The sequence below is a fragment of the Mus caroli genome, unplaced genomic scaffold (genome assembly GCF_978045245.1).
Source record: "Mus caroli unplaced genomic scaffold, Mus_caroli_1 scaffold_12, whole genome shotgun sequence".
Taxonomy (NCBI): domain Eukaryota; kingdom Metazoa; phylum Chordata; class Mammalia; order Rodentia; family Muridae; genus Mus; species Mus caroli.
Window position 1 is genome coordinate 8,739,960 of NW_028227267.1, and position 25,410 is coordinate 8,765,369.

The following is a 25,410-nucleotide window of genomic DNA, read 5'->3' on the forward strand; positions in this document are numbered from 1 at the left end:
CCAGCTTTCGATACATATGCAGCTAGAGACAAGAGCTCCGGGGTTCTGGTTAGTACATCATGTTGTTCCAACAATAGGGTTGCAGATCCCTTTAGCTCCTTGGGTACTTTCTCTAGCTTCTCCATTGGGAGCCCTGTGATACATCCAATAGCTGACTGTGAACATCCACTCCTGTGTTTGCTAGGCCCCGGCATCGTCTCACAAGAGACAGCTATATTTGGGTCCTTTCAGCAAAATCTTGCTAGTGTATGCAATGGTGTCAGCGTTTAGAAGCTGATTATGGGATGGATCCCTGGATACGGCAGTCTCTAAATGGTCCATCCTTTCATCACAGCTACGAACTTTGTCTCTGTAACTCCTTCCCTGGGTGTTTTGTTCCCAATTCTAAGAAGGTGCACAGTGTCCACACTTTGGTCTTCATTCTTCTTGAGTTTCATGCGTTTATCAAATTGTATCTTATATCTTGGGTATCCTAAGTTTTGGGCTAATATCCACTTATCAATGAATACATATTGTGTGAGTTCTTTTGTGATTGTGTTACTTCACTCAAGATGATGCCCTCCAGGTCCATCCATTTGGCTAGGAATTTCATAAATTCATTCTTTTTAATAGCTGAGTAGTACTCCATTGTGTAAATGTACCATAATTTCTGTATCCATTCCTCTGTTGAGGGACATCTGGGTTCTTTCCAGCTTCTGGCTATTATAAATAGGGCTGCTATGAACATAGTGGAGCATGTGTCCTTTTTACCGGTTGGGACATCTTCTGGATATATGCCCAGGAGAGGTATTGCTGGATCCTCCGGTAGTACTATGTCCAATTTTCTGAGGAATCGCCAGACTGATTTCCAGAGTGGTTGTACAAGCTTGCAATCCCACCAACAATGGAGGAGTATTCCTCTTTCTCCACATCCTCGCCAGCATCTGCTGTCACCTGAATTTTTGATCTTAGCCATTCTGACTGGTGTGAGGTGGAATCTCAGGGTTGTTTTGATTTGCATTTCCCTGATGATTAAGGATGTTGAACATTTTTTCAGGTGTTTCTCTGCCATTCGGTATTCCTCAGGTGAGAATTCTTTGTTCAGTTCTGAGCCCCATTTTTTAATGGGGTTATTTGACTTTCTGGAGTCCACCTTCTTGAGTTCTTTATATATATTGGATATTAGTCCCTTATCTGATTTAGGATAGGTGAAGATCCTTTCCCAATCTGTTGGTGGTTTTTTTGTCTTATTGATGGTGTCTTTAGCCTTGCAGAAGCTTTGTAGTTTCATGAGGTCCCACTTGTCAATTCTCGATCTTACAGCACAAGCCATTACTGTTCTATTCAGGAATTTTTCCCCTGTGCCCATATCTTCAAGGCTTTTCCCCACTTTCTCCTCTATAAGTTTCAGTGTCTCTGGTTTTATGTGAAGTTCCTTGATCCACTTAGACTTGACCTTAGTACAAGGAGATAGGAATGGATCGATTCGCATTCTTCTACATGTTAACAACCAGTTGTGCCAGCACCATTTGTTGAAAATGCTGTCTTTCTTCCACTGGATGTTTTTAGCTCCCTTGTCGAAGATCAAGTGACCATAGGTGTGTGGGTTCATTTCTGGGTCTTCAACTATACCAGTACCATGCAGTTTTTATCACAATTGCTCTGTAGTAGAGCTTTAGGTCCGGCATGGTGATTCCACCAGAGGTTCTTTTATCCTTGAGAAGAGTTTTTGCTATCCTAGGTTTTTTGTTATTCCAGATGAATTTGCAGATTGCACTTTCTAATTCGTTGAAGAATTGAGTTGGAATTTTGATGGGGATTGCATTGAATCTGTAGATTGCTTTTGGCAAGATAGCCATTTTTACAATGTTGATCCTGCCAATCCATGAGCATGGGAGATCTTTCCATCTTCTGAGATCTTCTATAATTTCTTTCTTCAGAGACTTGAAGTTTTTATTATACATATCTTTCACTTCCTTAGTTAGAGTCACGCCAAGATATTTTATATTATTTGTGACTATTGAGAAGGGTGTTGTTTCCCTAATTTCTTTCTCAGCCTGTTTATTCTTTGTGTAGAGAAAGGCCATTGATTTGTTTGAGTTAATTTTATATCCAGCTACTTCACCGAAGCTGTTTATCAGGCTTAGGAGTTCTCTGGTGGAATTTTTAGGGTCACTTATATATACTATCATATCATCTGCAAAAAGTGATATTTTGACTTCATCTTTTCCAATTTGTATCCCTTTGATCTCCTTTTGTTGTCGAATTGCTCTGGCTAGGACTTCCAATACAATGTTGAATAGGTATGGAGAAAGTGGACAGCCTTGTCTAGTCCCTGATTTTAGAGGGATTGCTTCAAGCTTCTGACCATTTACTTTGATGTTGGCTACTGGTTTGCTGTAGATTGCTTTTATCATGTTTAGGTATGGGCCTTGAATTCCTGATCTTTCCAAGACTTTTATCATGAATGGGTGTTGGATCTTGTCAAATGCTTTTTCCGCATCTAACGAGATGACCATGTGGTTTTTGTCTTTGAGTTTGTTTATATACTGGATTACGTTGATGGATTTCCGTATATTGAACCATCCCTGCATCCCTGGGATGAAACCTACTTGGTCAGGATGGATGATTGTTTTGATGTGTTCTTGGATTCGGTTAGCAAGAACTTTATTGAGGATTTTTGCATCAATATTCATAAGGGATATTGGTCTGAAGTTTTCTATCTTTGTTGGGTCTTTTTGTGGTTTAGGTATCAGAGTAATTGTGGCTTCATAGAATGAGTTGGGTAGAGTACCTTCTGTTTCTATTTTGTGGAATAGTTTGTGAAGAACTGGGATTAGATCTTCTTTGAAGGTCTGATAGAACTCTGCACTAAACCCATCTGGTCCTGGCCTTTTTTTAGTTGGGAGACTATTCATGACTGCTTCTATTTCTTTGGGGGATATAGGGCTTTTTAGATCATTAACCTGATCTTGATTCAACTTTGGTACCTGGTATCTGTCTAGGAACTTCTCCATTTCATCCAGGTTCTCCAGTTTTGTTGAGTATAGCCTTTGGTAGAAGGATCTGATGGTGTTTTGGATGTCTTCAGGATCTGTTGTTATGTCTCCTTTTTCATTTCTGATTTTGTTAATTAGGATGCTTTCCCTGTGCCCTCTAGTGAGTCTGGCTAAGGGTTTATCTATCTTGTTGATTTTCTCAAAGAACCAGCTCCTTGATTGGTTGATTCTTTGAATAGTTTTTCTTGTTTCCACTTGGTTGATTTCACCCCTGAGTTTGATTATTTCCTGCCGTCTACTCCTCTTGGGTGAATTTGCTTCCTTTTGTTCTAGTGCTTTTAGGTGTGTTGTCAAGCTGCTAATGTGTGCTCTCTCTAGTTTCCTTTTGGAGGCACTCAGAGCTATGAGTTTTCCTCTTAGAAATGCTTTCATTGCGTCCCATAAGTTTGGGTATGTTGTGGCTTCATTTTCATTGAACTCTAAAAAGTCCTTAATTTCTTTCTTTATTCCTTCCTTGACCAAGGTATCATTGAGAAGAGTGTTGTTCAGTTTCCACGTGAAGGTTGGCTTTCTATTATTTATTTTGTTATTGAAGATCAGCCTTAGTCCATGGTGATCTGATAGAATGCATGGGACAATTTCAATATTTTTGTATCTGTTGAGGCCTGTTTTGTGACCAATTATGTGGTCAATTTTGGAGAAGGTACCATGAGGTGCTGAGAAGAAGGTATATCCTTTTGTTTTAGGATAGAATGTTCTGTAGATATCTGCCAGATCCATTTGATTCATAATTTCTGTTAGTTTCACTGTGTCCCTGTTTAGTTTCTGTTTCCATGATCTGTCCATTGGTGAAAGTGGTGTGTTGAAGTCTCCCACTATTATTGTATGAGGTGCAATGTGTGCTTTGAGATTTACTAAAGTTTCTTTAATGAATGTGGCTGCCTTTGTATTTGGAGCATAGATATTCAGGATTGATAGTTCCTCTTGGAGGATTTTACCTTTGATGAGTATGAAGTGTCCCTCCCTGTCTTTTTTGATGACTTTGGGTTGGAAGTCAATCTTATCAGATATTAGAATGGCTACTCCAGCTTGTTTCTTCATACCATTTGCTTGGAAAATTGTTTTCCAGCCTTTCATTCTGAGGTAGTGTCTATCTTTTTCTCAGTGATGAGTTTCCTGTAAGCAGCAAAATGTTGGGTCTTGTTTGTGTAGCCAGTTTGTTAGTCTATGTCTTTTTATCGGGGAGTTGAGTCCATTGATATTAAGAGATATTAAGGAAAAGTAATTGTTGTTTCCTGTTATTTTTGTTGTTAAAGTTGGCATTTTGTTCTTGTGGCTGTCTTCTTTTAGGTTTGTTGAGGGATTACCTTCTTGTTGTTTCTAGGGCGTGGTTCCTGTCCTTGTATTGGTTTTTTTCTGTTATTATCCTTTGAAGGGCTGGATTCGTGGAGAGATAATGTGTGAATTTGGTTTTGTCGTGGAATACTTTGGTTTCTCCATCTATGTTAATTGAGAGTTTGGCTGGGTATAGTAGCCTGGGCTGGAATTTGTGTTCTTTTAGTGTCTGTATAACATCCGTCCAGGATCTTCTGGCTTTCATAGTCTCTGGTGAAAAATCTGGTGTAATTCTGATAGGCTTGCCTTTATATGTTACTTGGCCTTTTTCTCTTACTGCTTTTAGTATTCTATCTTTATTTAGAGCATTTGTTGTTCTGATTATAATGTGTCGGGAGTTATTTCTTTTCTGGTCCAGTCTATTTGGAGTTCTGTAGGCTTCTTGTATGTTCATGGGCATCTCTTTCTTTAGATTTGGGAAGTTTTCTTCTATAATTTTGTTGAAGATGTTTGCTGGTCCTTTGAGTTGAAAATCTTCATTCTCATCCACTCCTATTATCCATAGGTTTGGTCTTCTCATTGTGTCCTGTATTTCTTGGATGTTTTGAGTTAGGATCTTTTTGCATTTTACATTTTCCTTGATTGTTGTGCCGATGTTCTCTATGGAATCTTCTGCACCTGAGATTCTCTCTTCCATCTCTTGTATTCTGTTGCTGATGCTCGTATCTATGGTTCCAGATTTCTTTCCTAGGGTTTCTATCTCCAGTGTTGCCTCATTTTGGGTTTTCTTTATTGTGTCTACTTCCCTTTTTAGGTCTAGTATGGTTTTGTTCATTTCCATCATCTGTTTGGATGTGTTTTCCTGTTTTTCTGTAAGGACTTCTACCTGTTTGATTATGTTATCCTGTTTTTCTTTAAGGATTTGTAACTCTTTAGCAGTGTTCTCCTGCAATTCTTTAAGGGATTTTTGTGCTTCCTCTTTATTGTCTTCTGCCTGTTTAGCAGTGTTCTCCTGCATTTCTTTAAGTGTGTTATTAAAGTCCTTCTTGAAGTCCTCTATCATCATCAGGAGATATGCTTTTAAATCCGTGTCTAGCTTTTCCGGTGTGTTGGGGTGCCCTGGACTGGGCGAAGTGGGGGTGCTGGGTTCTGATGATGGTGAGTGGTCTTGGTTTCTGTTAGTAAGATTATTACGTTTACCTTTCGCCATCTGGTAATCTCTGGGGTTAGTTGTTATTGTTGTCACTGTTTAAAGATTGGAGCAGAAGCTGTGTTCCACTCACCAGCAGTCCCAAAATCCTGCGGCGGGGGTCGTGGGTAGCTGGCGGGTGTCAGGCAACCCTGCTCTCCCGCTACCCCAGCGCTGATCTGGCCGGATGAGGCCTGTGGCCCTACTCAGGCTGGTTTCTGCTTCCCTAACTAATGCAGTCTCAGGTCCCGCGCAATTGGATTGGAGCAGAAGCTGTGCTCCACTCACCAGAAGTCTTAAGATCCTGTGGCGGGTGTTGTGGGTAGCTGGCGAGTGTCAGCCGACCCTGCGCCCCAGCTGCCCCGGTGCTTTTCTGACCGGAAGAGGGTTGTGTCCCTATGTATGCTGGATTTCTCTCTCCCCAACCAGAGCAGTCTCAGGTCCTGCGTGATTGGACTGGAGCAGAAGCTGTGTTCCACTCCCCAGCAGTCCCAAAATCCTGCGGTGGGGGTCGTGGGTAGCTGGCGGGTGTCAGGCAACCCTGCGCTCCCGCTACCCCGGAGCTGGTCCGGCCGGATGAGGCCTGTGGCCCTACTCAGGCCGGTTTCTGCTTCCCTAACTAGTGCAGTCTCAGGTCCCGAGCACTTGGATTGGAGCAGAAGCTGTGCTCCACTCACCAGAAGTCTTAAGATCCTGTGGCGGGTGTTGTGGGTAGCTGGCGAGTGTCAGCCGACCCTGCGCCCCAGCTGCCCCGGTGCTTTTCTGACCCCTTCTATGTTTTTTTAAGAAAGGTTTTCTTGTGTGTTGCTTAATGTACCTACCAGCATGGCTGGCCCATGAGTATCTAGAGATCTTCCTGTCTCTGCTTCCCACTTTACCTTAGGCACATTAAAGACAGCATTACTGCTCCTGTCTTTATGTGAGCTCTGGGGTTTAGACTCCTTGCTCCTGTGTGACAATAGCTTTATGCACTGAGTGATCTTCTCAACCCTGACCTCTGTTTTTGTTAAAAAATTACACACACACATACACACACACACACACACACACACACACACACACAGCTGAATGACAGAGTAGGCTGTCTTGATATTTATATGAATTTTCCAGTTTATCTTGAACTATAGATTAAATTATTCCAGACATTGTGACATAGGAAAGATGTCATTTGACTATTACTGTGAGTTCATTTGACTATTACTGTGGGTTCTGGGTGGGAGTTTTTATGCTGGAATCCTGATCTCACCTCTTCAGTTGGTGAATGTAGGTAAGCTGTTCTCTACAACTGTGGTTAAGACTGTCTTCCCAAGAATCATGTGTTTAAGTTTGGTCTGCAGCCCATGGTTTTGTTTGGCTATACTGGAGTCTTCAGGATGTGAGATCTAACTGGAAGATGTTCGGGCATTAAGAGACTGTCCTTGAAAGGGCTATGGGCACACAACTTCCCTCTTGCCTGTCCTTTGTCATCCTTTAGTATGCACTGTGGTACATACACTGTACTGCCACTGGCCCAGAGTAACAAAGCCAAGCTATTCCCTAAGAAAGAGAATCCAGGATCCACAGTTTGGAAACTGTGACATGGGGAGCTGGAAAGTGGCTCAAAGGATAATAGCCTCACATACAAACATGGGGACCTGAGTTTGGATCCTAGGAACTATGGCCTTGTGCCCCTCTAATGTCAGCACTGCTTGTGGGCATGGCAGGGAGGGGAGGGTGGAGATGGGAGATGGGAGATGGGAGCTGCCAACCAGAAGAAGAAAGGGGCTTCAGGTTTGTTGAAAGAATTTGTCTCAAGGGAATAAAGTAGACAGTAGAATAACAGTATGTCCTGTGCCCTCCTTTGACCTCTGCATGTGTATGACACAATACACATATATTACACAGACATGCACTATACACACATACACATACAGAAAAAGAGACAGAGAGACAAGACAGGCAGAGACAGATTATGATTTATGTCAAATAATTAATTGATTCTGCCCATGTTTCCTTGTCTTTAAAACAGGAATCAAAAGAATAGTATTGAATATCTTATGAGTCAATGTGAGAAAATGCTTAGATAGTGCCAGGTATTGAGCAAGCCTTCTCACAGTGGGCTAGTGACCACTGTCTCTATAACTAGGGGATATCCGGATTGGGATGATGTGGCTTAATGATTTTTAATTTAGGTACAAAACCAGTATGTATTCAATGGAAACCAGGCTTCAAATTCTCCACAGAGATCTTTTCCTAGGGTAGTGATAGGTGGGCATGATTCTCTCTAAGCTAGGCCACAGAAGCGTCCGGCAGTCCTCCCATGTCTACCTGCCCAAAGCACAGGAACTCTGGTCGGACTCCAGCTATCTCCCACCCCACTCTCCCCTACATCCACGGCCCCACAACAGAATGGCAGGTAAAGAACATGCTAATCAGCTTTGCCAGGCTGAAACTGAATATCTGTGTCCCCATGAAGGAGTGGCTCATGGCTTTAGAGGCCATGGTCACTTGGCTTTGTTACTCTGGGCCAGTGGCAGTACAGTGTATGTACCACAGTGGGAGTGCATGCTGAAGGATGACAAAGGACAGGCAAGAGGGAGGTTGTGTGCCCATAGCCCTTTCAAGGACATTCTCTTAATGCCTGAACTTCTTCCAGTTAGACCTCACATCCTGAAGACTCCAGTACAGCCAAACAGAACCATGGGTTGCAGACCAAACTTAAACACATGAGTCTTGGGAAAACAGTCTTGACCACAGTTGTAGAGAACAGCTACATCCACCAACTGAAGAGGTGAGATCAGGATTCCAGCATAAAAACTCCCACCCAGAACCCACCCCTTCGCAACATACTGTGTATACAAGTGTGATAAACCCTAAAGGTGCACTAGAAAGCTGCTTCCAGCAACCAGGGTCTACGATTTATGAGGCACAGTAGCAAAATAGAAACATCTCAACATTGGAGCTTTTCCAGGCCCAGGTGGTAGTTTCTTCTCTAAGCCTAAGATAATACTGCAGATATTCCTTGGCTTATGGTGCATGTAGATTCTAGAAAAGTCATCACAAGTTGAAGATAGATACCCTAAGTACAAAGTGCATTGACTATTCATCCTTAGCTTAGTGCCACAGTCCCCTCATGGTCTCATGGCTCATTGGAATTATGCTAGGTAACTGTGGGGAGGAGTCTACCCTATGCTGGACTGGAGACCAGGCCATCTGTGCACAGCCCATTGCTCCACATTCTGTCACATGGTGTGGTGGAGATTCCTCTCTGAAAGGTTATTGTACAGCAATGAACCAGCTGCTGGAAAACCCTCTGCATACCAAAAGCCCTGTATTTGTTAATTGTTATGCTTGCTGCTTTTTACTCTAAGTATGAACTAGATCTCAGAGTCCTTGGTGGTTGAGCTAAGACTGTAGGCCCGTCTCAATACCCTCTGTACTTTGGTATATAATTGCTTAGTTCTCATTCATCCTTTCAGAGTCTAAATGTAGAAAGTCAGAGTTGTTAGTGAAGATTTCTAGAAGAACATTTTCTAAGGGGGGAAGAAAAACTTGAACTGCCAAGTTCAGGGATTTAGGATGTGGCTTGGTGCTGAAGTAATTGGCTCTCTTAGTCTTGCATTACAAGAGATTCTTTTTCAGAGTGGAAGGTTGAGAAGTGTGAGGGGAACTCTCACATTCTGGTAATTGCTCTAAGGGATAACTTACCTTTTAAAAACCCATGTTATTCAGCGGCTGCTCCTTCCTCCCCGTGCCTTTTGAGAATCCCATCAGCTATCCTAACCCGTCTCCCTCTCTCTCTCTCTCTCTCTCTCTGAATTTCCTCTTTACCTAGTAACAGTTGTCTCAAGCACCATTGCTTGACCCTCTCTGTGCAGTTTTAGCAGTTTATTGGGTGGGGGAGTGGTGTGTACACATTAGCACTGGGGAGTTCCTTAGGACAAGGCAGGGATAATTTAACCAGCAAGATTTTGTATCTGCCGGAGAATCAAGGCGAGGTAGAAGTTACTGAAAGCACGCTGTACACTGCTTGTGGCTGGTAAATTACTTTAGCACACAAATACAGGGCATATGTGTGTGTGTGAATTGAATTGAACTAGTCATGAAATCAGAACTTTACAGCACTCCAGTATTGAAAAAAAACTGTCTTTTAAATTCACTTCCATCTTCCTGATAGTTAACGAGACAGATCATTTTATAATTTTGTTTTCCCTGTGTAAGGAAAACAAAAGGACAGGCAGGGTTTTCATTTGTCTTTTATGTCTTCACCCAAACCAAGAAAACATTAGGAAATTGCAAATATATTCTCATTCTGTCATAGAAAAGCTTAATGTTTTCCTCCATCAGGCACCAGTTCAAACTCTGACATTTCTCTTGTTTTTTCTAGCACTAGAGTAACAAAGAGAAATATTCTGACATTAAGACACATTTCCAGATATAACTAATGCTGTCTTATTATGTGGTTATCTAAGGGTCTCCAGGGACATTTGGGGTTTTAAATAGAAATCATGCTAAACTCTTCCCCTATCCTGCATTCTCCCTCATAATTTGGAATGTTGGCAAGTATATGGAAAGAAAATGAAGTTTTTTTTCTTTACTACTTTGGTTTTTGGCAGGGGCAGACCCCTACAACAAAGGTTCACATAATGGGGGAAATAAAAGAAGATTAATAATATATGTTTCTCATAAGAGATACTCATAGATGCTTTGAGTTCAGGTTCAAACACCACCACAAACCTAACCGCTGAAGGCCATTTATGGAGAGATGCCCAGGAAGGCCATGGTAAGCAGAGTGAGGTTTCCTGTGTAGATTTCTTTCTGTGCTTTCAGGTGGCACATATCTGTAGGAACTTAGAGGAAGTGGACTTGAACATTGAGTTACTCTATTAACATGAGCTTCTCCTGAAACTGTTTCTGTTTATTTGTAATCTCCACAGTAACTATCCTCTCACTGTAGGTAAATCTTTATGCCAAAGAAACATCACTACTGAAGTAGTGCACTCCAGTCTCCTATAGAATGTTTTGTGGTGGAATTTTGGTCTGATTGGGTTTCCCCATTCCTAATGTTCCCAAGTTGAGCCAGGAAGCTTGTGTTTTTCATTCTTCAGTGAGCAACTACTGTGAAAACTGCAAGAGGCACATAGGAGAATTTTATCCTATGCTGGGACTAGGGTAGAGTGGAACACGTACTTCTGTGCCTCTTCCTCTCCCTGCCCCTCCCCTCCCCTCCCTTCTACCTCTTCTCTTCTCTTCTCTTCTCTTCTCTTCTCTTCTCTTCTCTTCTCTTCTCTTCTCTTCTCTTCTCTTCTCTTCTCTTCTCTTCTCTTCTCTCTCTCCTCTCCTCTCCTCTCCTCTCCTCTCCTCTCCTCTCCTCTCCTCTCCTCTCCTCTCCTCTCCTCTCCTCTCCTCTCCTCTCCTCTCCTCTCCTCTCCTCTCCTCTCCTCTCCTCTCCTCTCCTCTCCTCTCCTCCCCTCCCCTCCCCTCCCCTCCCCTCCCCTCCCCTCCCCTCCCCTCCCCTCCCCTCCCCTCTTTTCTTTTCTGCTCCTCTTCTTTTCTTTTTCTTTTATCAATTTGCAAAGAATCTAGCTATTATATGCATGTGTTTTATGTAACACAATAATTAACTAGGAAATAGAAATGTATCTGTCTAGCAGTGTGAGTTGTTAGGTCCATGAAATGAACTAAATTAGATGTAGATATCTTGGTCAGGGGGCATTATGTGTCCTGAAGCATTGGTATACTAAAAATTCAGCATTATTTTTCCTTTTCTTTTTGCTGGTGCTATTATTGCATATTCTAGGAAAACCTGGACTGGATAGCAAGTTCCAAGCAAGCCTAGACTAGAGAGCTAAAATTCTGCCTCCAAAACTTGATAGTAAAATTAATAACAGGTGTGGTGGGTTGGCTAACTGTAGCATACTTCTCAAACATAGGAATAGGTGTTGAGAAGTAAGCACGAGACTAGTTTCATTTCTGTCTTGACTGGTGTTCCTCTGAAAGTGAGCAGTATTTGGTGATTCACATAAAGTTCTACTAAATCTGATGACTCATTGAATGGTTTTCTGCTGACTTTGAATAACAGTGAAGAGGGGCTGTGTTTGTATTCTTAGGAAACCATCCTCCTTGCATCTTCCTTGTGCAACTGGTCCCAGACCTAATGCAGTTCTTTGTTTGTTTTCTTTGTTTGTTTAGAACCAACACACTATTTTCCCCCATCTTTCTGCTTTCAGCTTGAAAGAAAAGGAGCCATCCTATTTGACCACAGTCTGCTTGAATAGCTCTCTGGAGATTTATTATTTTATTATTGTTTTAGAACCCCAGGCCCCAGCATTAAGTCTGACCGCTATATACTCAATAAATACTTCATTAATTGAATGCAAGTAATCAATTACCAAACAATGCAGTGTGTGATGTTTTAAGTGAGCCTTGAACGGCTGTGGGGATGGTGGGTGAAAATCAAGATCTGGATAAACACAATGATGGTGACTCCAATGAGGACAGAAGGTGATGGTCATGTCTGTCCTGGTGTTAGCCATGTAGTATGCCACTTTTTGTGAATCATGCATGAAATCCCCTGATAACTCCTTGAGAAGGCAGAATTATAAACCCTGCTTACCAATGGGAACACAAGTGTGAACACCAATGGCCTGCACCTATTTGACTTATAAGTCTCAGGGTCTAAACCCATGTCCTTAACCACAATGCAAGACTGGATCCTATTTTGCTAAAAAAGCATTCCCAGGCCTATAATCTTGGCTGTGTTTTTATCTAGAAATGGAAACATAAAACCAAAGGCAGGAATACTCTTCATTTTCCTGGGGTTGAAAATCATCACCCATCTTGTTAGTAGGGATGGCCCCCAGCTGAGTGCTCTCTGCTGTGTGCTTATCTGTAGAGATGCAGCAAGTACTTCGCAGTGTTTGTCACAGCACACAACATAATTATGAACACTTAGGCAGACAAATTAAACTATTCTGTGTAGAAGATGCTCTGAAAAGTATAATCTAAATGTGGAAGCATGTTTAGCATTGTCCAAGTGAAAGGCACAAAATTACACACTTACATCTGTAACATATACACATATTTCTCTGCCTTGTTTTCCTGTTAGAAATCAATCCAAACCATTTGTACAAGCTGGTCTGTATAATGATACACAGAATGATAGTATCTGAATATCGAGAGTATGACATGAGCCAAGCAGTTGAGGCAAATCCAACCTTTGATTGGTACCTTCTGCTTTGTAGCTGCCTGTGTGGAAAGACTTGGAATGGCCAAGTACTCAAGGGCGGGCTGCCTTTTCCAAGTTATGAGCAAAGGCCTCTAATGTCAGCATGCATATAATGCACTTTCAAACAAATGTTATCTACCAGTTCAAACTTGGAGGCTCAGGTTAGGCTTGCATTGCATGATGGTGACATTCCCTGTAAGGTTTTGTTCCTTGGTAGAGTCTCCCTCCAGGAAGATAAGGACCCTTCGTAACAAATGCTGTCCCTTTGACAGGTGACCCCCTAGGTTCAGAGAGGATCTTTTGATTATGAGTGACCAAAATGAGTTATCCTTAAAGCAATCTAATTTTTGAAAGTGAAGATTCTGCTTTATAGGAGGAAAAGCCTTGTCTCCAGCCCTAGCACATATAAGGTTAATAATGAACATGCTGCAAGGAAGGAAATTTGCAAAAAGCAAAATTGCTAAGTCGGGGGAGAACTAATCAAGCACATTGTTCCCTTGATTCTAGGAAATTGCAACAAGCGTTTCCTAAAGGTTGGAAAGATGTCCAGGGAATACGTTTTTGGTTTACTCTGTCAGCAAACCTGTGTTCCTCTCTTCCCTTTGGTGTTAGTAGCTCCAAGAATTGGGGTGGGGAGGGTGCTAGTGCTACTGCAGTCCTTCCAGAATCCACTGGCACAGGGCTCCTTGTCCCTCTGGATGGCATTTGTTCCCTGTCCTAGATGAACTTCCGTGCTATTCTGCAGGCCGAGGCAGCCTAGGATGAGTCAATGATGGTCTCTACTCATAACTGAAGCAGAATTATAGGGTGGGGTACAAGGCAGTGGTAGAACACTCATCTAGAGGGTCTGAGGTCCTGGCTTTGATCCCCAGCACCACAAACAAAATAAGCAACAAGGAAAGTAAAGCTACAATAGCAAAATACCCCACAGATTGGAATTCTATCCTTTAGAGAGCAAACTCCTATGACCAATTTAAATGCACCCTGACTATCTCTGATCCTCCCTCACCCTCTCTGGTCCTCGATGCCACCTACTCACCCAAACTTGCCTCCTTCCCCCACCTTTACTGTCTCTTTCTCCTTGACCCCACTTCTCTCCTCTTCCATTTTTCCCTAGCCCCTTCCACTCATCTCTCCTTCTTTCTTTTATTTGAAAAAACTTTAAGGTACAAACAGATACAAAAATGAAACCATCAGCATCCAGATTTCCAGGGTCCAAGACAAGCACCTGCTCATTGGGCAGATTTGCTTTCATAGTTTTGCTTTTTTCTTTCTTTCCCCTTTCTTTTCAAAATGCTTATCGATGGACCTAGAGTCCCTATAATTTCCTGTCTTTTCTTTCACTCTCTATTCTTCCTGACATGTTCACTTCCTGCTCCAAATCCTGTCAATCTGGGTGTGTCCTAATTCATTCTTTATATTTTCCCATATGTGTGTGTGTGTGTGTGTGTGTGTGTGTGTGTGTGTGTGTATCCCCAGGAATATATGTGATTGTGTTGGTGTGCTTCAAGTTCTTTTTGTTGTTTAATAATTATTTATGATGTGAAATGTGTACTGATTTGTGTATATAAAATCAACTAATTCTTTTTCAAGACTGTTGCATACTATATATGAAACAAAGTTTACTTAGCCATTTCCTTTTGGGAATGAATTTTTAGATCATTGCAAAGTTTTGTTATAGTAACAAGTGTTATGATACTCTTCTTAGCATGTACCTCCTGGTATGCATGTTTATCAAGCTCTGCACATCTGCCAGGGTGAATCACTATGCATGGAATATGTAATACTGCGTTTGATAAATACAATAAAAGCTCTCACTAGAATAATGTTTCAATTCATGATTCTGCCAGGAGTAATTGGAATATGACATTATTTTCCTCACATCTTGGGCAACATTGAATTTTGCCAGGCCTTTTCATGTTAACTACTTGGGATGGAAGGAAAATGAAATCTTATTATTTTAATTTCCATTTTCTTGCTGACTGCTGACTGAACTTCTTAAGTTCATGATCCATTGTAGTTTCTTATTTGAACAACTCCCATTACTCTGTTGTGCTTCTCTCTGTCTTTTTCTTGACTTTAGGAGGTTTCTTATAGATTCTGTTTTCTTAGTCCATGCCTGCTCAATATGTTCCCTGTGTGTTTGTCATGACTGGCTCTTAGGAAGATCACTTCTTCAGATGGTTAGTACTGTTGAATTGTCTTGCTATCTAGTTTAATCATTAAGAAGCCAGGAATGTACCTCTGATTCCAGTGTGCTGCCAGTCATTTGTATCTTTTCTTCTGAATATACAGTCTAGAGCTGTCCAGTCCCCACTACATCTGTCCACACAGACTGGCTGCAGTTTTCCTCTTCAGGTTTCCGCAGATTTCTTAGTGGTCTAATCTTCAGTTTATTCTCACTGAAGAGCCAGGGAGATCTTACTAGTGCAAGCCAGCTCCTGGTCCACCTCAACTCAGAACCTTACAGTTGCTTCATACCCTGCAGCGAATAAAAGCCCAAGTAATAGCAGTGGTCCATTGTTCTGAGCTGCTGGTTCCTGCTTCCCCATCTCCTGACACTCTGGCCTCTTTTTAGCAGCCATACTAGTTTCCCTTCCAATGTATCAACATTGTCAGGCACATTCTGCACCCTCTGCCTGGAAAACATCTTTAATCAAAGCTCTTTTTTATTGTCTGCTTTCTGAATCTCATTCCTGTTTTGCCTGAGATGCTTATTCCTAGTGAGATCTTTCTTGATCTACTTGTTTAAAAATGTAAACATCTTCCCATATTCACTGTGCTCATTTCATAGGGCAGCACTCAAAACACAGATGCTTGAGATGTTTTGGTTTTTTGGTCTGGCAGCTCTTGAGACTCTGTCTGAAATCAGAATGCCATTAGGACCATGCTCCACGGAGGAAGCTCCCTGGGAATGGATAGGTTGGGGTTGTAGGGATGGGATTCCACCGCTTGCTGGCTTCTGGTGGCTTGCTAACAAAACTTAGAGTCCCTTGCCTTGTAGCAGCCTCACATTAGCCCTGTCATTAGGGGTATTCTCCTATTGTGTCGCTGTATTCATATGGTCTTCCTCTGAGATGTAAGCCATTCCTGCTGAATGTGACTCATCCCATTCCAGTATGATACCATCTTAGTCTTTGTCTTCAACAATCCTATTCCATTCTAAGGACCTGGAAAATTAGAACTCATTTTCAACCTCTCTCTCTCTCTCTCTCTCTCTCTCTCTCTCTCTCTCTCTCTCTCTCTCTCTCTCTCCCCCCCCCTCTGTGTGTGTGTGTATGTGTGTGTGTGTGTGTGTGTGTGTGTGTGTGTGGTGGGGGTACGGAGCAGGGGGAGGACATTTCCCAGAGCACTTAGCACCATTTAATTACTCAAGCACATGACATATTTATTTTATTTGTCTCTTTCCCCCCTATGGGGATACAGGTAGCATGTGAGGCTTTTATGAGATATAGAAGATACTGCATGGGTAGATTTGCAGTAAATATTTGCTGGATAATGGATGAATGATTTTAGTCTCATTATGAGCAGAACAAGTATCATGGTATGAAGAAAAATAATTAGATTTTAAAAAGGAAATAATGACTCTTCCAAAAATCCCAGAGAATGAACTAGTTTCTGAGACTTTAGGTTTATTTGTTTGTTTGTTTGTTTTTAATTTCAAAACTGGGCATATGAAGGAAAAGAAGAGGGAGAGATTATACTAGAGAGAAGCTGGCCAGTGAGTCATTGGTAAGCATTAGAGTCTGTTGGGCTCTTAGTTGCTTTCACATAAGGAAAAAAATATCCTCTAAATTGCATCCCTCATATATTATTATGCCCATTTGACAGAGGTAGAATGAAAAGGTCAATTAGATTAGCAGCTGTGTAGGATCTAAACCTAGGTAGCTGTATCAGAAGCCTGTGTTCTCCTCTGTTTTGATTACTTTATGTCAACTTGACACAAGCTAGCATCACCCCAGAGAAGAGAAGGCCTCCATAGACCCATAAGATCTGTCTGTAGGCAAGCCTACAAGGCAGTTTCTTGATTAGTGACTGATGTACAAGGTCCCAGACTGTTGTGGGTAGTGCCATTCCAGGACTGGTAGCAGTCCAGCAAGTCAGAGGGACAAGCCAGTAAGCAGCACTCCTGTTGTCTACATCAGTTACCGTCTATGGGTTCTTGCCCTACCTGAGTTCCTGCACTGACTTCCCTCACTAATGGACTGTTATCTGGAAGTATAAGATGAAATAAACCCTTTCGTCCCCAAGTTGATTTTGGCCATGGTGTCTTATCCCAGCAATAGAAACCCTAAGACATCCTACTTGTAATCAATTATAGTCATCTCTAATGTTTCAAAGGAGAGGAAGTTAGGTGATCCACAAGTGACTCTTTAGTGGGTTTGATATAGAATTCCACAAAGCCAGGGAAATGTTCTTGTGACTATTATCTGGGTCAACCTTATTGAAAATCCAGTATTAGGACTGCCCAATACTTGAAGAGGCCAGATGCTGCATCTAGGAATGCCTTGGGGTAGGAATCAGAATGTAGACAGGTAAAGTCCCACTCTGATCCTGCCTTTGTGTGGTACTATACGAGTCACAATAACTCCTCTGAGCCACATCTTCCTCCTTCAGAGTAATGACAATGGTTACAGAAGCTGCACTACACTATAGAGCCCTTTAAAGAATTCCTAAAGCAGGCATGCCAGCTTAGTGTTCTTCACAGTTACGTTGCATGACATTGTGTCTAGAAGCTGTCCAACTGCCAATGAAGTGGACATTTGAATTTCTTTTTTTCTCTAGGTGCCCTGGGACAACCTGCTCGGTCACACATCTGCAAGAACTCTCCATCTTGCACTGAGGACCCCAAGGAGGTAGTACTCATCTGCACAGTAGCACTTGCTTGACTTTGTTTCTTTGCAAAAAATGTATAGAATTGACCTACTATGGGGAAGCCTGTATAGTATTAGTCACATTCTTTTGCATATAAATAGAACTTTTATAATGGTAAGAATTTACAGCTAGATTCCCTTAGAGAATTTACCTTCTCTTTGCTCCTATTTGTAGCTGCCACTTTACAGTTGGAATATAAATATTATGTCAACTAAATAAAAGAATGACTGCAGGCTTCGCTTTCTGAAGGATAGCATTGCCTTTGCTTCCCATGAAGTGCAGCTGTACTTGCACTGGACTGACATGCCATTAGATTGGTCTTCCCCCACTAGATAGGCACACACTCAATAATCTTTATTGTGAAAAGAAAGATTAAGTAGTCACAGAGTCAAGTTGTAATGTCGTGTGTGGCTTTGAGGATGATGGCAGAATCGAGATGAAATTAGTAGCAACAAGAGGAGTCCTCTGTCAAGGGATGTGTTCTAAAAGCGTGGAGGGTTGGTATGGGGGACATGAAAGTAAACCTGGTGGAGGAAGAAGTGGGATGGATCGTGAAGCCCCTGTGGCTCTTCTGGAGCAGTCCTGATTTGACTTACACAATATATGATCAGGCACCGCTCCCCACACTCTGGTGAGACTACACAAAAGACCTGAGGCCAGGGCGGTGGTTTCTTCCCTTGTCTTCACAGAAATATCCCTGGGTAATCTGGTTTCTTCCATATAGGCTCAGGGGCAGGTGAGTCAGATTTAGCTAAACAACACATGTTGTATTCCGATTTGCCCTTGAATACACAACCACACCCTAATTGGCTGAAAACTATATATAAGCTTATGTATTAAACAATAAAATTAGATCTCTTATGACTGAATATTTTCTCTGGGTGAGTCCTATATGCAGCTTAAAAAAAAGGTGAAGAAGAAATGGACTGACAAAGCTCAGAAGACAGTCTTCCAAGCCACAGCAGTTAGGCATGCTAGGGGAGTTGGCAGTGCCATCTCTCCAATTTTCTCTTGCATGTCTTCCTTCCCCATGGCAGGCTGTAGAAATATGAAGCTCTTTCATTTAAAACCAGCCATAAAAACTGAGACAAGCTGCAGTATACCTACCTCCCAACCCCACCCTCTGCTGTGTATAAGACTGGCCTTTCATTTTTTTCTGACCCATCATGTCTAACAGTGGTCAGTCATAAAACTCACTCTACAAGGAGTTTGTTCCAAACCTAGTAAGTGGAAAGGCACACAGGAGAGTCAAGAAGTGATTGTATCCCTAGGTCTTAGTCAGGCCCCCTTCTTGGCTTAGTAGGTCTCAAACCAGTAGGTCATGATCATTTTGCTCAATCACATTCCTACACAAATGTCCATTTAGTTTTGGATCTAAGAATAAGAAATGGGTTACTCCTCAGTCTTTAGTTTCCATCTCCAAAGTTTCTCATATCACATAAAACTTTGCATGTCAGACTTTTGTTTTAGGGATTTTGTCTGTGATACTTTGATGGTTGAGGAAAGATCATACACACACACACATACACACACACACACACACACACACACACACACAAAAGCTTGTCCCTTGGCCCCACAATTCCTATCTGGTCATTTCCCTCAATATGTGGTGAATGAGTTATGCTATTTTATTTGAGTTTTAAAAATACTAATTTATTTGCTCATTTATTTATAACAAGAGTCATATAGGTAATTCAAATAGGCCTCATATATACTGAGCAGCTCTGCTTGGCCTTGAGCTCCCCATTAGCCTGAATTCTAGTATCTCAGACATGTGTATGTCTCATGACAGGCTGTGCTCAGTGAACACCCTTGTTCCTTTCTGTCATTCCTTCTTATGTTTCCTCCTTTAACAATATCTCCATGTCTAGGTCTTGAGTGTGTATGTGTGTATGTGTGTGTGTGTGTGTGTGTGTGTGCATGTATGAGAATTAAACTGCAGCTTGAACCAAAAAACAAAGACACGTATACCTTGTCTTGCTTCCAGTGAAGACCCTGTCTCCTGTATCCACTTCATCTTGTAGACCTATTTGGCTTTGGCTTTGCCTGCTTTCCTGTCATTCCATAATCCTCTGAAACCTCTGGGTTTATGCAAAGTTTATGAAATTGGGCAGAACTGCCTCTAGAGTGTGTATTATTGCTGGACATTGTTTTGTCATCTAAAAGTCTTCACTGAATCTGTGTTGGGGTGGGGGCTCTCCTTTTCACTGCCGAATGCATCTGACTTCTCCTTAGTAGATGCCTTGCCTCTCCAGAATACTTACTTATAAACCAGACAAGAAATGTAACAACTTGACATAGAGAACCTGTACCACTTGCTCTTTTCCCACGAATCTTTGCATGTAGCCTTCAGTATTCTTGTTTTGCTTGGCATTTTAACACTGAAAGTAAAGCTCTTAAAAATGAAAGGCAGCAATTATTGGGGAAAGTAATTAAAAATGAGTGATTTCCAAGACTTAGAAACCTCACTTATTCCTCTGTGCTTAGAAAGCCTTCTCTTTCTTTCCTAACAATAAAGGACAATGCCTAATCATTTCAAGTGCTCCCATTTTTTGCTGTTTCTATACAATTTTGGCATTTGCTGTTTGATCTTAGTCAGCCTACATAACCTCTCTGAACTCTGGTTTCTTCCTCCATGAAATAAGACTAGTCTTAGGAATTGTTCCACAGAATGGTTATGAAAAGATTAAAGGATAATTGATGTAGAGTTGTTAGGATGGTGCCTTGCATGTAGAAGCTTTCAAGACATGGAACTTATAATTACTGGTCAAGACACTGAGGTCACATTTATCCATGGAAATAAATATTCACATTCTGTGTTTTAATATTGAAGAATTTTCAATATTTTGTCTCAGAATATTACCTGCAACCATGTAAATGAGGCAGATATAGAGATATCTAAGGCCACACAAGTAATACAAAAGAATTTAACAAAGTCCTTTGTGGATAATCTTTGGAGGAATGGTTGGTACAAACCTCATTGCCTTGAGGTTAAATGCCACTATGTCTGTGTGATGTTTGGGCATTTAATGTTAAGCTGTGATTTTAGTCCAATTGCCATGTATCCTTGACATGGCGCACCAGGCCTGTTTCTGTTTCTTGTTAGGAATAAAATCAGGAATTTCTAGTCAAGATACTGGGTAGAGGTTAAGGAGTCATTAGGAGATACAAGAGCCTATTCCCTTAGTGTTTTCTCTATCTCCACTTCTGGTATGGCCAGTTATGCTCTACTAGGCCCGACATGACCAGGGATGAAGGTTATAAATAGATCTACCCTTGCCCTGTTACCTAAAGGCAAGAAAAATAAAGGTACACAGGTAGGTGCTTTGCAGAGCTGCAATTCAGAACTTGAAAGCTGAGTTCCGATTTTGCAGTGTTTAGTCTGAAAGCAGGCTAAAGTTAATGTCATGTGAGCTGACCAATAGCTATTAGAAATTTCCTGTTAGGCTTGATGACCCAAACTATAGGCGTGGAGGCAGTTGTGACCACTGCAATGTGTGCTTAAATTCCTGAGAAAGCCAGAGGTAGAGAGAAGCTCCTAGTTTCGTGTGTAAACAGTTGTCATATTTGGGGGCAGTTCTTGGGCCAAGCTTATAAGGAGCAGGCACATGAGCACTTTTTTTTTTTTTGAAGATTTATTTTATTTATATGAGTACACTGTACCTGTCTTCAGACACACCAGAAGAGGGCATCAGATCTCATTATAGATGGTTGTGAGCCACCATATGGTTGCTGGGAATTGAACTCAGGACCTTTGAAAGAGCAGTCAGTGCTCTTACCCGATGAGCCATAGCATGAGCACATTTTAAAAGTGACTAAAGCAGCTGGAGTGGTGGCATATGCATTTTACCTCAGCATTCGGGGCAGATTGACTGCTATGACTTTGAGGCCAACCTGGTCTCCATAGTGAATTTGAGACTAGCCAGGGATAGATAACAAGACCATATCTGAAAACAAAATAAAACAAACAAACAAAAAACAACAACAACAAAAACTAACCTGAGCTTTGAACAGCCTCCAAAGACCCTGTTCCGTTCCATTTCGCTAATCTACCTGCCTATCAAAGCAGATGAGTGTTCCACAAAGAACTGAAGCGGACCGTGGCCTTCCTTCCCTCTTCTATCTCCTACATGTGTACATTCACACAGCACAAGTCAAACTGCATAACAGAGAGCAAACTAAGAAAATAGGGGCAATTTTGAAAAGAAAAGGCAATTATCTGACATTTATTCCAAGATGAGCCAGATTTTGGAAGTCATCTATGGAGAGCTGTCACTACTGAAAGAGAAAATTTCTCTGTGGCCTTCAAGCATTTGGAGGTGACCAGGAAAAGCATTAGTAACCCTTATGATAGAACTGTGACAACTGTATATCTTAGGCCCAGAAATAAAAACAATATTCAAATGTCTGAATAAAGAAAAGAGTCCAGGATCTGGCAGCTGTATGGTGAGATGGAACATGTCTAGCACACATGCAATTGGAGTCACAGAATAAGAAGAGATGTAGAACTGTGAAGAAAGTATGTTTGAAAAAATATGACATAGAAGAGAGTCTTAACAGGAACCATAATACTTTGTAGGAAATGTTGTCTTTTCAAAAGTGAAAAGTCTAAAAAAACAAAAACAAAAACAAAACAAACCGCAGCTTAATGTTTTTAATAGCATTTAAGTATCTGTGGTAAGAGGTGGGTAGTGATAATGTGTGTTTATGGTATACACATGAAGACCAGATGACAACTTGTAGGAGTCTATTCTTTCTTCCACCAAGTTGTAGGTCCTGGGACTTGAACTCAGTGAGTCAGGCTTTACTGCAAAAGTCTTTTCCTAGTGATGATATCGTCAGCCTAAAATAAAAATGATGTTCTTAAAGTAAAAGGGGGGATAGAAAAACAGTAATAATGCAAACAAAAGAATCTTATTATTTGCATAGTTAAAATATATTTTAAGAATGAAGACAAGGACATTTTCACATAGGACAAAGTATACAGGCTTCATTGCTGAAAGGCCTGCAGCACAGGAGAAGGCACGTCAGAGAGAATCTTAAATGTTCAGGAGGGGATAAATACATTAGAATTGCAAATATAAAATACTTTTTCTATCTTACAATCTTAAAAATATGTAGAACAAGAACAACAACATTGTCCCATGGGGTTTGTGATACAATGTATGTAGCTGCAGTACACAGGACAAGTATGGCTTAAGGATTGTGGGGTGAGAAAAGGACCTCATAGATGTGAGGCTTTCAACTTTATGTGAGATAGTATAAAAGTAATCCAAGTAATGTTGTAGGATGATCAATAATATAGATTTTATTTCCTACGAATATAGATTTTATTTCCTAGGACAGCCAGTAAGAAAAGCAGTCAATTGAGAAAATAGAAACTCATGTTTGTTGTTGTTGTTGTTTGGGCAGGGGTATCTCACTATGTAGTTCTAGCTGAATTAACACCTGGTATGTAGATCAGGCTGGCCTCAAATTTACAGAGGACCTCTTGCCTTGCTTTATAAAAACAATACAAAAATATTGAAAAAGAGAAAAAGAAGTAGATATGCAAATCAAACAACCAAACAAAACCAAACTACTAAATGCAAACATTGCCCTTATATTTTGAACTGCCCTTGTGCATTCTAGTTAAAAGGCAGCAGTACCAGAATGTATTGTAAAATCACGTACAATGATCCTAAATTGAGAGACAGCTGTACATATAAAGATTCTCATAAGCTTAAAGGGAACTGATGGGGAAGATGTACTGTAGAAATAATATAAGACACGCAGAGTACCTTCCTAAATATCAGACAAATGACACTTTAAGACAAAAAATGTTACCAGAGAGAAAGTATTTTACAAAAGGCTTATTGTATTAGAAAGACATAACAATTACAGGTAAATATGTAGCTGATAAAATTCCAAATGAAATCTGTTTATGTTTTTCTGAGTAGAGTTTTTGGAGCACTAGATCATAATCAAGAGGCATATGTAGCTCACCAGGTTAAGGAATAGCCAGGATAATGGACATCAACACAGGTAAGGAAAGGGAAGTTGTTGGAGGGTATGATGACCTTGGGGTGACCAACAGCTTATATCTTTCTTCACAATGTTTTCAATTGCTGTTTGCCTCATGCAATGCATCATGTGTTTGAGCATATTCCACAATCCAGGAACAAAACAGATGCCTTTGGAATTTTATCCCAACAGTGCCCATATTAAATTAAATTAAATGTTAAGTCCATTCTAGCTGGTGCTCTTACCCTATTCCTGGTGACAATAGTGTTATAAATTCTCTGTATTACCATAGCAGCTGGAGGACTCTGTGGCTCAGGTAGGCTCAATGTATTTCCCCAGACCATGAAACTGATGTGTATCAGTGTTCAAGGCCAAGTTAATTTTCAAAGGTTCCCCAACCACATCACAGTGGAGGAAGCTTTTTCTGACTTAAAACAAACAAACAAACAAAACAGAGTATGCACTGATAGAACTGAAGTACTCGTCAACAGACTCTGCTGAAGACAAAGCAATCTCTAACTGGTATGCTTGGCCATACTCTAGCTGTTGTCAAAGGGTGGGAAAAATGAGGAAGCTTGCTATTTCATCTGTGACAATGGCCCAGTTCTAGATGGACTGAACACTGAGCTGAGAAGCTGCAAATCAAATATGCATTATGATGCATCTATGTATTTCTACATGTCTATATTAAGAATAAAAGACTGTGGGAAGCTATCCTAGATTTCTCTCCTCAGTGGCAAGAGAGAAAGCCAGCTGGTGTGGATCCATGCCCAGGCTGGGGAGCACTGGTGGCATACCTGATTTCTTTCTTTCGTTGCTTTGTTTGTTTGTTTGGTTGGTTTTTGGTTTTTTTTTTTTTTTTTTTTTTTTTTTTTTTTTTGCATACCTGATTTCTAAATGAAGTGTGAGATCTACACAGAGTTTGACTCCTGACCAGCTATGCTGAGTTCATATCTTAAAATCAGAACAGGCAGAGTTTACAATGAAACTAAGCATGAGATGCTATATTGACTGACTTTGGAAATATTCCGAGTCATCACAACAATCTAAGGAAAATTTTATTGTTCCATCTTTGAGATAAAAACATTGACATTCCTGAATGATATCCTTTTACTTAAAAGATACATTTTTTCTATATTCTCTATGTTCCAGGCAATAAATTTTAATCCCACAGTCTGTAAAGAGAGGTTCTATGTCATTTTCAGATTGTGTTTCAAGAGCCCTTGCCTAGACCCAAGTGACACAGACTTTTGCCATAGCTACCTTACCATTGTAAGTGACAAGTTTGCTTCATGTATAGTTTATAGACAACTTTCAATAAAGTCACTAAAATCCATCTCCTAATATGGGAAATAAATCTACCAGTACCAGTTAATGGATTTGTAAACACACACTGAACTAGAGAACGCACTAAGTCTCCTGGAAGACAGATCAAAGATATAAATAGCAAGTTTCAAAGCCTTCTTATCAGAAAGCTTAAACATGTCAGAAGTTTATTAGGTGATCATTAAAATCACTGTCACTGACATAAAAATGATTTCTGGGATCTGTGGCACCTGCCTGTAATGCTGACACTCAGGCAAGAGAATCACAAGTTTGAGGCTAACCCTGACTACAGAGTGAGCTACAGTCCAACATGCACTGCATTCTGAGGTCCTGTTTCATGACACAAAATCTTCCCTTTGGGTGCTTGGTAGCGTTGGATGGAACTCCATTTTACATTGATGCTGGGGTATTGCTTTCTTTCTCCTCTATCGTGCATGCAGGCTCATGTTGAAAATCTCAAGGGCACCAGCCTTTCATTACATATTACATACTCC

At 41.0% G+C, this 25,410-nt stretch overlaps 1 protein-coding gene across 3 annotated transcripts in view; it reads left to right on the forward strand.

Annotated features, from left to right (window-relative positions):
- Fhit (fragile histidine triad diadenosine triphosphatase) overlaps nt 1-25,410 on the forward strand; it is a 1,639,467-nt gene that overhangs the window by 416,955 nt on the left and 1,197,102 nt on the right. For all 3 annotated transcript variants that reach the window (XM_085828369.1, XM_085828370.1, XM_085828371.1), the window contains exon 4: nt 17,495-17,565. In XM_085828369.1, the coding sequence (XP_085684495.1) occupies nt 17,495-17,565 (71 nt within the window). The remainder of the gene's footprint in view (nt 1-17,494; nt 17,566-25,410) is intronic.